General features: G+C 33.4%; 1 protein-coding gene across 1 annotated transcript; it reads right to left on the reverse strand.

The window, feature by feature from the left end:
• Positions 1 to 238: 238 nt before the first annotated feature.
• On the reverse strand, positions 239 to 5,327 carry LOC149161984 (rac-like GTP-binding protein 5). The gene is made up of 8 exons (XM_089437110.1): positions 5,147 to 5,327; positions 4,437 to 4,589; positions 4,177 to 4,264; positions 2,968 to 3,077; positions 2,730 to 2,793; positions 2,555 to 2,619; positions 1,448 to 1,513; positions 239 to 782 (listed from the first exon to the last, which is right to left on the reverse strand). The coding sequence occupies exons 2-8, from the start codon at positions 4,533 to 4,535 to the stop codon at positions 684 to 686; spliced, it is 591 nt and encodes a 196-aa protein (XP_089293236.1). The 5' UTR covers positions 4,536 to 4,589; positions 5,147 to 5,327; the 3' UTR covers positions 239 to 683.
• Between the last annotated feature and the right edge of the window lie 7,012 nt (positions 5,328 to 12,339).

Raw genomic sequence — 12,339 nt, forward strand, 5'->3', positions numbered from 1 at the left:
TTTGGGCACTAGGGCCTTTCATTCATTAAATTTCAATTTCATGTTCAGAGAAAGTGATTTTTTAACACCTTGAGGCTTTTAGTCATTAAATTTCATGTTCAAAATATAGCTATTTTAATTAATAGCAAGAAGCTGACATGAAGTGATGCAGTTGGACAGAATCACAGATTCTAAGAGATTGATGCACAGATTCTAAGAGCTTGATGCACATGATGACCAACTTCTTTAACAGTAGAAATTGGAAACTGTAGGTTTTTATATACTAAAGTAAATCTTGCATATTGAGACAATACAGACAAACTCAGTAATAAAAAATTACATGGCTTTCTGACAGGGCAAAGAGCACAGCACCTCCATGCCTTGAACATGATTCTTAGCAGTATGACTTCAACTGCAATTGAGACCTTACATGGTCAAAAAAAAATATTTGACCACTCTCATCATAGTATCCTATGCATGTACACCCAACTTTCATTACATTTCAAAACAGTCCTCCATTACCACAGCAGGCAATGATATAAAATGAAAAAACCAGGACCTTTTGCCAGAGCATCTGGCTTTACAATAAATTCAACATACTGAACATAGAGTAACAAATCATAAGTACGTGGGAAATATTATGCCAGCCTTTGATTAAATAATGCACTTTAAAGTTCTGCAGATGCCAAAGATAGATAAAGCCCTTAAAGAATAAAGCATGTTCTTTGCTTCTTTCTGCGTTTCTTTTGCTTTGGTGGTTGAAGAACCACCTTAATTGCGGCATCAAAAACAGCCTTAACATTCTGCAATAAAGGTAAAACCAGAATATCTTCAGGAGATTTGAAAATAGAAACCAATGTCAATCTGATCTAGGAGTGTACTCGAATGGACGGAAACTGATAAAAAAGTTGTCAACGAGATTTAATACAAACAACAAGGCACATGTAATTAGATTACAGGAAAGGAACAACTTCGAAACAGCCATAGAAAATGGCATTCAACTAAACAACCCAGGCATTTGTAACAGAAAGGGAGAGAATAACAATTTTCTACATTGCGTTCAGCGAGTAGTTGCATGCACTTCAATACAATCCTAGGGCTTGATTTCAAAATAGGCCTGCAGATAATGATTACATGCACCTAAAGATGACCCACTAGGCCCACAACAAACACACAGCAGTTTTTGAGTTCTTTTTGGTACTGTTAGATTGACAGGACTATTTGGTCTGTCTGTACCTTGTGATTCCCAGTAAATCAACTGTCAGGAAAGTTTTACAAAAAAAACTATAACTTCCCCTCTGACCAATTTAGTACCTCAAGCTTTGAGACATATGAGGTCAATTACATTAGGAAAAATACCACTATCCCCATTCTTTGTAATGATGTTGCAAGTTTATATGTATTTGTCATTTAAAATTAATGCGTTTTTCCCTTGATATACCTGCAAAATCTCTCTCCATGGGCATACCTGTTGTGTTTTAGAACTGCATTCAATGTATGCTGCAGCCCCGATTTGCTTCTTCAAATCTTCACCCTGCCAAGACAGAGATGTATATTGGTGTAAGTTATTCCTCGGAAATAATAAGGTACAGAAAATGTAAATCCTATAGTCAAATGCCAATGTGATTGTTCTCACTAGGCTCCCAGAATATCAAAACTTATAGGGAAGTAATTGGATAAAGTATGACAACAGTATAATGAATGATAGATGCACAAAACAATCAACAAGGCCATATTCTACATAGGAAAAAGTAAGGCTAGAACCCATGTAACTCACTTTTCTTACTGGCAAAACTTGAACGAAGTTGATGCAATAACGAGACAAGCTTGCCAGGGATGAAAACATGAGGAACATTTATGTAAAATGAGAGATAGTCAATTCGGGTTATCTTGGATAGTTGGGTGGAATGGTTGTTATCTTTCATACCCAGGTTTAAGCCCTTGCAAGTGACAGGATGAGCTATAATGCATTGATAATTATTGTTGTAACAGTTTTGTGCCTATGAATATTGTTGTATTGGTTTTGAGACTTGTGAACTTTTTGAGTATAAGTGTGGGCTGGCCTGGTACCACCAACCACACTCTAGCTGATGAGCTATAATTCCTTGATAATTATTACTGTAATGGTTCCGTGCCTGTGAACTTTTAAGAATACCTGTGGGCTGGCCTGGTGGTACCAGCAACCACACTCTAACACTCAGGCTGAGAGAGAGGCTGATTTCTTTCCTTGGAAAAAAATATAAAATGCAAGATACCCAGCGCCACAAACAGACAAGAAGATGTCATTGCCAATGTAGGAATAGTTGAAGAACTGAAGTTTTAACAGGATACAAACAACGTGGTGTAATGATATACTCTCCAATAATAACAGCAAACTTTACCTTATAACAGGAAACAGGGGTCTCAATCACAATAATCACTGATGTTATCATAGTTTCTTCCACCAAAATACAAGCAAAATATTTCTAAGATAAAAACTATAGCACCAAAGGCTGCAACAGAAACACTAGTTCTTGATAACTTATACTTAGAAGAGACTTTATTGCAATCACAGGTTCCTGAAGAAAGAACACACTTGAGCTGTCGAGATTGGGGCTGCTCCGGGATGATCAGCAAAAAACTGTTTGTCTTCTCGTAAATCTGTAGCCATAGAAAATGAATTTTCAGAGAAAACCAGGAAACAAATTAGAACTCGATTTAAGAAAACAGTCCAACTAAAGATAGTTAATTGGGGATGAGCCTATCCCCACCTAATTTTGTCCCCACCAAAATGATAGGCACAGATGGTGCGTAGTGTCTCAATTCTGGAATCCACTGACACATAAGAAACAAGAACCACAAAGCAAACAGGAAAAAATCTTGAGGATCATTTTCAAAAGTTCAAAAAAATGCAAACCTAAAGCAGACATTTCTCCTTTCAAGAACCATGTCCAACATAATCTACTTCAAAAAAAAAAGATGAAACACAAAGCTATGGTAAGCAATTACCTTTTTGAAAATGTTTTCATAACTGGCCTTGCTGATCAAGGAGAAAGCCAGGAGGAAGACATCTGCACCTCTGTAACTCAGGGGCCTGAGCCTGTTGTAATCCTCTTGCCCTGCAATAATATGTCTGCAACTATTAACCTATGAAAAATATGCCATACTCCCCCTTTCTGCCACCAATATAATCTACAAGTCTCTCAGAAGTAACCGCTAATATGCATCCAGAAGAGTTTGATAGGAATATGCAACATGCCAGAGGACATCTTGGGAAAACTTGCTGTATAATCTATACACATTTTCATATCAACCTGGAACTTTGCATAGTTTAAATCTCCAACTGAAGACAAAGTTTTGCTACCCAAGAGGTTATCTCAAAGGAATTGTACAGTCGTAACGACATGTGAAGGAAACTTCGAGAATATATAACCTCATTTTTAAAAACATAAACTTCTCAACCTTTTTGCCACAGTGCGGTCAATCTCCTGGGAGTTAAGGCTTTGGGGATACCCACGTGGCTGAAACAGGTGCAAGAGCTTACACACCGGGAATTGAGCCTGGCCAGTTGTGGTAAACTCCAACTGGTCTACAGGACCATAGCCAACGGACTGGTAAACATTCCCGGCAGATGTACCTTGTACATAAATATTGCATTTGCAAATAACAGCAACATGCCGGAGGACATAATAGGGAAAATTTGCAGCATGATCTATGCGTTTTCATAACAACTTGCAACTTCGCATGGTTTAAATCTGTAACTGAAGAAAGAAAGCTTTGCTACGGAAGAAGTTATTTCAAAGGAATTGTACAGTAGAAATGACATGTGAAGGAACCATAGAGTATGTAAGAACCCTTTTTAAAACAGAAACTTCCCCAATTTTTGGCCAGACTGCGGTCAATCTCCTGGAACATAAGGCTTTGGTATACCCACGTGGCCGACATAGGTGAAAGCATCTAAACACCGGGAATTGAACCTGGGCCAGTTGTGGTAAACTCCCACCGGTCTACTAGACCATAACCCAACGGACTGGCAAACATTTACCAGTCTACAGCCGGACTACAGAGCAATGTATTTGGAATATGCATAACTATTTATTGCAACTTTATTCTTTTCATGAAAGGGAAAAATCATTTGCTTGTTTTTCAAAGCCTGTTTAATGCTTATGGATGAAATACAGTTATTGCAACTGACATAAGAAGCAGGAGGCACATTACCCGCCGTGTCCCAGAGGCCAAGATTCACTGTACTTCCATCCACCACTACATTTGCACTGAAGTTATCAAACACTGTTGGTACATAGTCCTGGCCACAAAATGCAAATATGGGTCAGTCCAATGCACTAGAATCTCAAAAACCCACTAAGCCTCTACATGAAGCAACGGCTGTTACAATGAAGACATGGATTTGTTAGGCCTCAAACCCCAATATTGATTCAGCTATATCAGAGGGTAAATTCATATATGAATGCACTTACCGTTGGAAATGTGTTGCTTGTGTAGGAAATAAGCATGCAAGTCTTTCCCACAGCACCATCCCCCACAGTCACACACTTAATAAATCTGGCAGTACTCATGGTTGCTCTGACTCTTCAGAAAAACTAACTATATTTGCTGGAACATTTCCTGTCCTGAATCAAGCCCAAGAAACTGTCAGTCTCCGCATATTCTACAGTGCAAAACCAAAGAAAAAATCAGCTCCCAATCAAACTGCAACAAGCCTTAAAACCCAAATCAAAACCCATTCGGATTGCATTGTGTTGTGAATGCCAACAAAATGAACCTTACTTCAAAAACAACAAACCTATAGCAACAGAAATCCTGCTCTAGCCAAGAAACAAATGAATAAAAAAGAGCAGACCCCGTATTATGGAAATGGATTATTACCACTGGCTGAATTCACAAAGGCTGCTTAGCTCAGCTAACAGCACAGAACAGACAGTCAAAAGTTTTAAAGCACCAGAGCGATTACAAACTAGAAAGCAAGTTCTCAAATTAATATTTAAAAGGGTGTGCCAGAGAGATTAACAGCCATTAGAAAATGGAGCACATTTTGAAAAGAAACAAACAAACATCTCAATCCAGAACATCACAGTTGGGATCTGTACTCACAAAGACATATTTTACATCTTTGGCAAATATACTAATAAAGCTAAAGCCAGTGCCTTTATTTGTTCCAAAAACCCACCTTTCCCTTCTGTGTTCAAATTTTAAACTTTAACCATTCTTTCTCATACATCTGCAGGAACCCAAAATTTATGAGAAGAGGGGCTCCTCTTTCGAGTGGTCAGCACGCCTTTTTAAAGTTAGACCTTAAAGCATAGTGTGCCTTCTCTTATTTTAATAAATGTCAGAGATGTTTGCAAAAATAAAGGTTTGTGTAAGGAATTTGAAAGTTTGAGTGCGATATGATTTTTATGCAAGTGGAGTAGGACCACTTAATTAGTAGTGTTAAGTGTGCATTACACACTTGTTCCATTTGTACAGTGCTGAAATTGAATGTTTCGTTCAGAATAAGCTAAACAAACTGCACAGGTGGCAAGGATGTCATTTCAACTTGTGGTGTTAGTTGATCATAAATGTGTATATATGGAATCTTGAGGTGTAATGTGTATATATGGAACCTTGAGGTGCAAGTAGATGGATATGAATGAGTATACATGTATATTTCTCCACTGGTATATATATACCACATCTTAAATATAAGAATAGATGTATATACCATATATCAAAGATTTAAATATAAGAATAGATGTATATACTATATTTCAAAGATATGAATAGTTTGTATATACAATATTTCAAATTAATATTATAACTTAAAAAATAATATTTTAAAATATAATATATAAATTTAAAATTTAAAAATAAATATTAAAAATAGAAGAAATAAATTTAGTTTTTTTATTTGAAATTTGATTAGTAAGGAAATAAAATAATTATTTTTTCTTTCATTTCAAATTACTCAAATATATTTAAGTGATCCTTAAAGATATAAAATATTATTAAAATATAGATAAGTGATGCTTAAAGATATGAAACCTGATTAAAATGTTTTAAATACACTTTAAAAACATTTGGTTTAAAAAATGATATATAACAATATGTTTTTAACAATTACATCTAATATTGTAATAATGTAGATAAAACTTAATAATATCTTTTAATAATTTCTCATCTTTCTAATGAAAGTTATTGAAAATTTGAATAAACACTTTTTAGCTTTTCATAATAAACCAGATCATTTTTGGTTTATAAAACTTGTTTACGCTAATAATATACTAAATTTTATTTACCAAACTCATATATGTCAAATCCATAATTACCTAATCATATATATGTATTACACATTTTGTATATAAGATGTAGTGTATATTGTGTATAAAACCACAAATATTTATTACACATTTTGTATATTACATGTAGTGTACATTGTGCATAAAACCACAAATATTTGAGCAACTATTTTATAGTACCTCTCGGCAAAAGTTGTTGGCAAAAGTTGTTAGAAGAGCATGCATGACAAATTCATTTTCTGCTTGAGAGATTCATTCATAAATAAGTTGCCTTGCTTAGTAATTATGAGATATTGACTTATCATTTGAGTTTTTGGTATTATGTCCAGATCATAGTTATGGTATATCTATTGTAAATGTGTCTTTCATAGTTATGGCATATCTATTGTAAATGTGTCTTTGCGGATGTAGTTAGGTTTATTGAGTTTTTTTAGAATTACTAAGTTTGTTATTTGTGTATATTATATGAATAAATATGGAATCTAATTATGTTTATGAATTATTAATATTTTCAAATAAGTCTAAATAAGTGTTTAAAACTCTTTCAAAATGAATTCAAAGTTAAAAAAACTCAGGTTAAGTAATGTATAGTCTTATAAAGATTTAAATAAATTGAGAGTGGTCATGTCATTAGTGATATATAGTTAAATCTACTTTTATAAATGATGTATGTCCATAGCATATGATTTTGATCGGATTCATATATAATTTGTCATCTATCTTGATGCTTTTAGAGTGGAAAAATTGAAGGAATCAACTTATAGGAGTAGTTTTAGTAAAGGGACCCAGTTTGGAGAAGTGGGATGTGAAAACTTTCAGGGCCAGTTTGAGGCCTTAAATGACACTTTATGAGGGAAAAACTTTGTCACTTAAAGGGGGCACCTTATGATACCACTATATACACAAAGACCTTTCCAATGGTCTAAGAATTACGTCAATTGGAGTTTAAATACAAAGTTATGTCTCACGAAAGTTGACTTATTGTGATTGACCACCATAATTTGAGAGGATGCCACGTCAGTCCCCATTACTCATGGACAAGGGGCTAGCCACATGGAGACTATGAAGAAGACTCTAGAAGGGTCAAAGTCGTAACTCTAGTTCAAAGTCGAATGAGTCAAACTTAATCCCTAGTTGGCTATCAAGTTGTGCTACAACTAGGCCACTAGGAAGAAAAGGGGTTCCATTATATTTGAGAGTATTTTTCTTCCATGGTAGACTAGAGTAGTTGAGAGTAGATCGAGAGATAATATATTAGAGGGGGTTTTTGTTTTACAGCAGCCCATGGGACACAGGTCTCAAGTAACTCCATGTATAGTGTCTTCTCCTTTGTATTTGCATCATTTTCATTTAAACAAAAGAGAGCAAATCAACCTCATCTTTCAGGTGGGCTTTTTTTCGAAAAGTTTCCCAAATGATACCTTGGTGTTCATTATGATTCATGTGTGTTTGTATTTCACTATTCACTATCTTTTACATTTAATATATTACATACATAAGTTTAAAAAAAAAAATAAAAAATCCAAAAATATAAATAAAATTTACCCTCATATTATAGATTTCAAATTTTTAATTTATCTTTATTAAATGTATTGTAACAAACAGTGAAATAAAATAATCACCATAATCAATACATCAATATATAATATCAAAATTAGTAAAACCCCTATTTTAATATATATATATTTTATATATAATATGAAAATTAATAAAACCCCTATTTTAATATCTCCCTTTTTTTTTCATTTTATAAAATGTTACAAATTCAACCTCCTCATTCAAAGGTTCATTCATTAACACGCTTGGGAAGTAGTTCATTACTCAAATCTTAATATTCTATCAAGATTAATGCTGGTATATGATAGGGTGTATCTATTATAATTTTCATTTTAGAATGTGATTGGGTTTCTATTTAGAAATATTATATTTAATAATTTGTTTTTTCAAATTAATTATAATATATATTGGACAAAATGTCATTTCAAATGATATTGTTAGTTAGTTGAGATAAATGTATAATATGTTTTAAAGTGTGGAACCTAATTATGTTAAAATATAATTGTTAATTCAAAAAATATTTTAATTTATTTTATAGTTTATTAAGTTGATATGTTGTTTGAGAAACCATAATTTATAAGCATAAATATATTTGGAGATTGCACTTGTTTTGGGCCACACTAACTTTTAATATAATTAGATTTTTGCCTACAAAATTTCAAACGGGTAACATTCACATTACAAAGTGATTTAACAATACACTCCATCACTATCTATTCTATATTCATAAATTTGAAAAAATATTGATTATTCTTTTATAATAAATCTATTTAAAATTAAAATATTATAAACCCAATAAAATTTGATATTCAGAAAATTATATATTTATGCTATCAAAATACCAAATTTAAAATAAAACGTATATTTTTTTATACATAAAATTAAATATAATTAATCATATAATTTAAATATATTATTATATTAAAAAGCTTTAATCATATATATATCTATATATAATCCATTCACTAAATATATTATCTTAAAAATCCACTAAGTGAAAATATTATCATTCTTAATAATTATAATTTATTTTCAATCCATTTATTAAAAATGTTATCTTTCTTAATAATTATAACACATTAATGTTGAGTCGTTAGTGAGATGTACATTATTAATATAACAAGTTTTATAATATATCCATTGTAAATATGTCTGGCAAAGGGTCTCTTAATTATTTAAATTTTTTTTTTTAATAAAATTTAATAATTATATTTGATGCATTATCAACTTAGATAAAGTTTAATAGTTGTGTAAGAAATGAGTCAAAATATTTTTCTAAGCACTTTGTATTTTGTATGTACATTATATATATGTCTCTTTACAAAGGTGATAATATTCCTAATTAGTTGGGTTTAGTTGGGTGTGTTTTCCGGATGATGGGAGTTGTTCATTGTTGATGTTATACTCATGTTTAACAAATGCCCTGGTAATGGATGTGGAATATAAGATTTTAAATAGGGGGATTGAATCATAAGTTAGGAGTTTTTAGTTAGGTAGAGAGACTTGAAAAACCATGAGTGAGTTTGAAGTATAGTTTAATATTTGAAATGTTTCGTGATTTGTAATATCATGAACCGTATCTACTTGTAGTTGAATGTGTCAACATCCTAATGGTTGCTTTGATTTTTTTCAAAGCTTTTCATATTTTTTTGCATGCCTAAGTTTAAAATAATGATGGAAAACTTTATTGGGATATTTATAGATCCCAATTTTAATATAATATAGTAAATTATTATATATTTGGAAAAAAATATTTCATTTATATAACAAAATAAAATATAATTTTATTTATAGTTTTTAGCTTTGAGGGTTAGTTTAATTGGTTAAGTTTTTGGTGCTAAAATATTTTATTAATGGGAAGTCAAAGGGTCAATTCTCTTCGATCCTTTCGGGGTTAGACTCTACTAATAAGCCGACAGGATGTGATCCCTTTGAGTAGATTTGCTTGGATATTTCCTCGAAGGAAAACATTCTCGTAGTTCTTACGAGGCTTTCTCATATGTGTCTTTATATGATCATATACATATCCAAAAAGTTTCCAAACTCAAGATAGTGATTTATCTTGTTGTACTATCCACAAACTCTTCATAGAGATTGAGCTTTTACATTTCAGCTAAAAAAGAAAAGAAAAAAAAGGCTACCATTATCCATATGAATCATAATTGCCACCTATCCTTCCTATCAACATGTTTTCAGAAAATGTCTAGATGAAGATAATTCCACAATTTTTTCTCTTTTGCAACCCTTAAAATTTACGTCCATATTTTGTGTTGCCTGAAAATTGCCAAGTGCAACTGCCACTTGTAGCCGAAATAGAGGAACTTGTGAACATAAAAAAAAAGCCTTGTATGTTTCCCCACACACACACATAAAATTAAAATTTATTATTATTATTATTATATTCAATGGTACAAATATTGGTAAAATTGTAATTTTATATTATTTAAATTATATTTTTAAATGTATAAATAAATTTGGTTTCTAAAAAACCTATTTTCTATTTTGATATTTTTTTCAAAAGTAGGAAAACCTATCATAACTCAGTTGTCAAACAAGCAGTGGGGACATCCATCATTGGCTATCATCCACTAATGTAGACTGATTCGTCATTGTTATTCAAGGAAAACCATGCCACCTCTAATTACCTATTGGTGGTCCATAAGGGGGCGGGCTTTAGTGGTCCATAAGGGGGGCGAGCTTTCACTCATTCCAGATGCCTTTGGGTCTTGGGCCATAAACTTGTTTCCTTACATCCGAGGAAGATGAGCTCTTAGCCAAGCTGAAGCAGTATTAGGGCATACTCCATGCCATATATTAATGAAATGATATATTAATGATTGAGTTTGATTATACAATCTCAATAATTAATAAATCATTTCAATTTCAACAATTTTTTTAAAATTTCAAACCATATTGCAAATGTTGAAAAAATTACATATTTAAACTACACTTTTATATATATATATATATAAAACAAGAACAAGAACAATATTTATATTACTTTAAATATATATAGGAAATGCAACTATTACATTGTGAGGATTAAACAAAATTTGGGACCTGAACCAAATAAAACTTTTGAGACATTGATTTCTTACATGATCCTTTTTTCAAAATTTCGAAGTTTTCCCAAATACCTTACTATGACTGTGTGCATATAGACACTAAAAAACTTGTATAATTAAACAACATCTACATAGAAATGTGTATGTCGTATAATTAGATGGATCACCTTGTTCTTTGAGTGCATCATGGTGAGATGATTCTATGGTTTTTAGATTTGGGACTAGTTGAGCTATTGTGGGTTGTTCGTTGCTAGATAGGGCTATCTAGTTGGTCCTCGATCCACTGATGCCTGGAGGTTTTCTATTTGCTAACGCATGTAACACACCCCCTTACCCCCATAGACCACACTAGAGATGTAAGGAGATGGTTACTATGGCGACACTATTTACTAATGCATGTAACACACCCCCTTACCCCCATAAACCACACTAGAGATGTAAGGAGATGGTTACTATGGCGACACTATTTGCTAACGCATGTAACACACCCCCTTACCCCCACAGACCACACTAGAGATGTAAGGAGATGGTTACTATGGCGACACAACCTTTACTATCCTGTCATGGAAATGGGGACATATTTTTTTTCGATATCTTTCAGTCTTCCAAAACTAAAAACGAATGACACCACTACGTCCATCTCGTCGAGACTGCTTAGGACACATATATTTTTTCCTTAATCGAGTTTTGGAATCAAAAGTTATATCCCCTCAAGTTTTTATTAATATAATATGCCAACTTAGTGGGTACTGCCACGTGGACCTCCGTGGTACCCATGTGGCTATCCACGTCGTCTCCCTGTAGTAGTTGCCAACGTGCTCATGATGGTATCACGTTATACAGGTTCTTCCCCTTTCTAAATATGCATATAAGGATTAATACCTTGGGAACCACCAAGGTATTAAGGACTAAGGTGATGTGGTGCAAGAGGGGCCCACTCTCGCTAGTGTGTGGGCCCCTCTTGCACCACGTCACCTTAGCCCTTAATACCTTGGTGGTTCCCAAACAATGATCCTTCAAACCTCCAGGTTGACATAAGCCTGGGGTGACGTCACCCTCCCCATCACGCTATACCTCAATTGATCATCGATAATTTGGTCTATTGTTGTGTGGGGTCCATCCCCTTCGTGGATCACTTACGAGGATGTATTCATTTTTCCCACAACATGACCTTGGCCATGCGGGGCCCTCGGAGCCACGTCACCCCAAAAATGAAATCTTGGGGATTGTCTATGTGACTCCTCTTGAAACTTTCAGGGAAAAAGTATAGGGACATAAAAATCATCTTGTCAATTGCACACATATTTCTATCTCCCATGACGAGAATTCCCCAATCCTTTTTGGAGTACCTCCATTTAAATCCACTTGGGTGATGTCACCTTATGTCATGTCGACGCAATCTTTCCACGTGGCTCATGAGCCTAAAAGAGATTCAACCCTTCACAATCAAGGTGTTTCCCCGT

This window comes from Pinus tabuliformis, chromosome 5_2 (genome assembly GCF_031772625.1).
Source record: "Pinus tabuliformis cultivar Carrire ecotype Pingquan chromosome 5_2, CPIR1, whole genome shotgun sequence".
Taxonomy (NCBI): domain Eukaryota; kingdom Viridiplantae; phylum Streptophyta; class Pinopsida; order Pinales; family Pinaceae; genus Pinus; species Pinus tabuliformis.

Coding starts and splice junctions, on each gene's coding strand:
- LOC149161984 (XM_089437110.1), bottom strand. CDS start 4,535: ATGAGTACTGCCAGATTTATTAAGTGTGTGACTGTGGGGGATGGTGCT. Junction 2,794..2,967: donor ATGAAAACATTTTCAAAAAG/GTAATTGCTTAC, acceptor CTTATGTGTCAG/TGGATTCCAGAATTGAGACA. Junction 1,514..2,554: donor CCCCAATCTCGACAGCTCAA/GTGTGTTCTTTC, acceptor CTGTCTTGGCAG/GGTGAAGATTTGAAGAAGCA.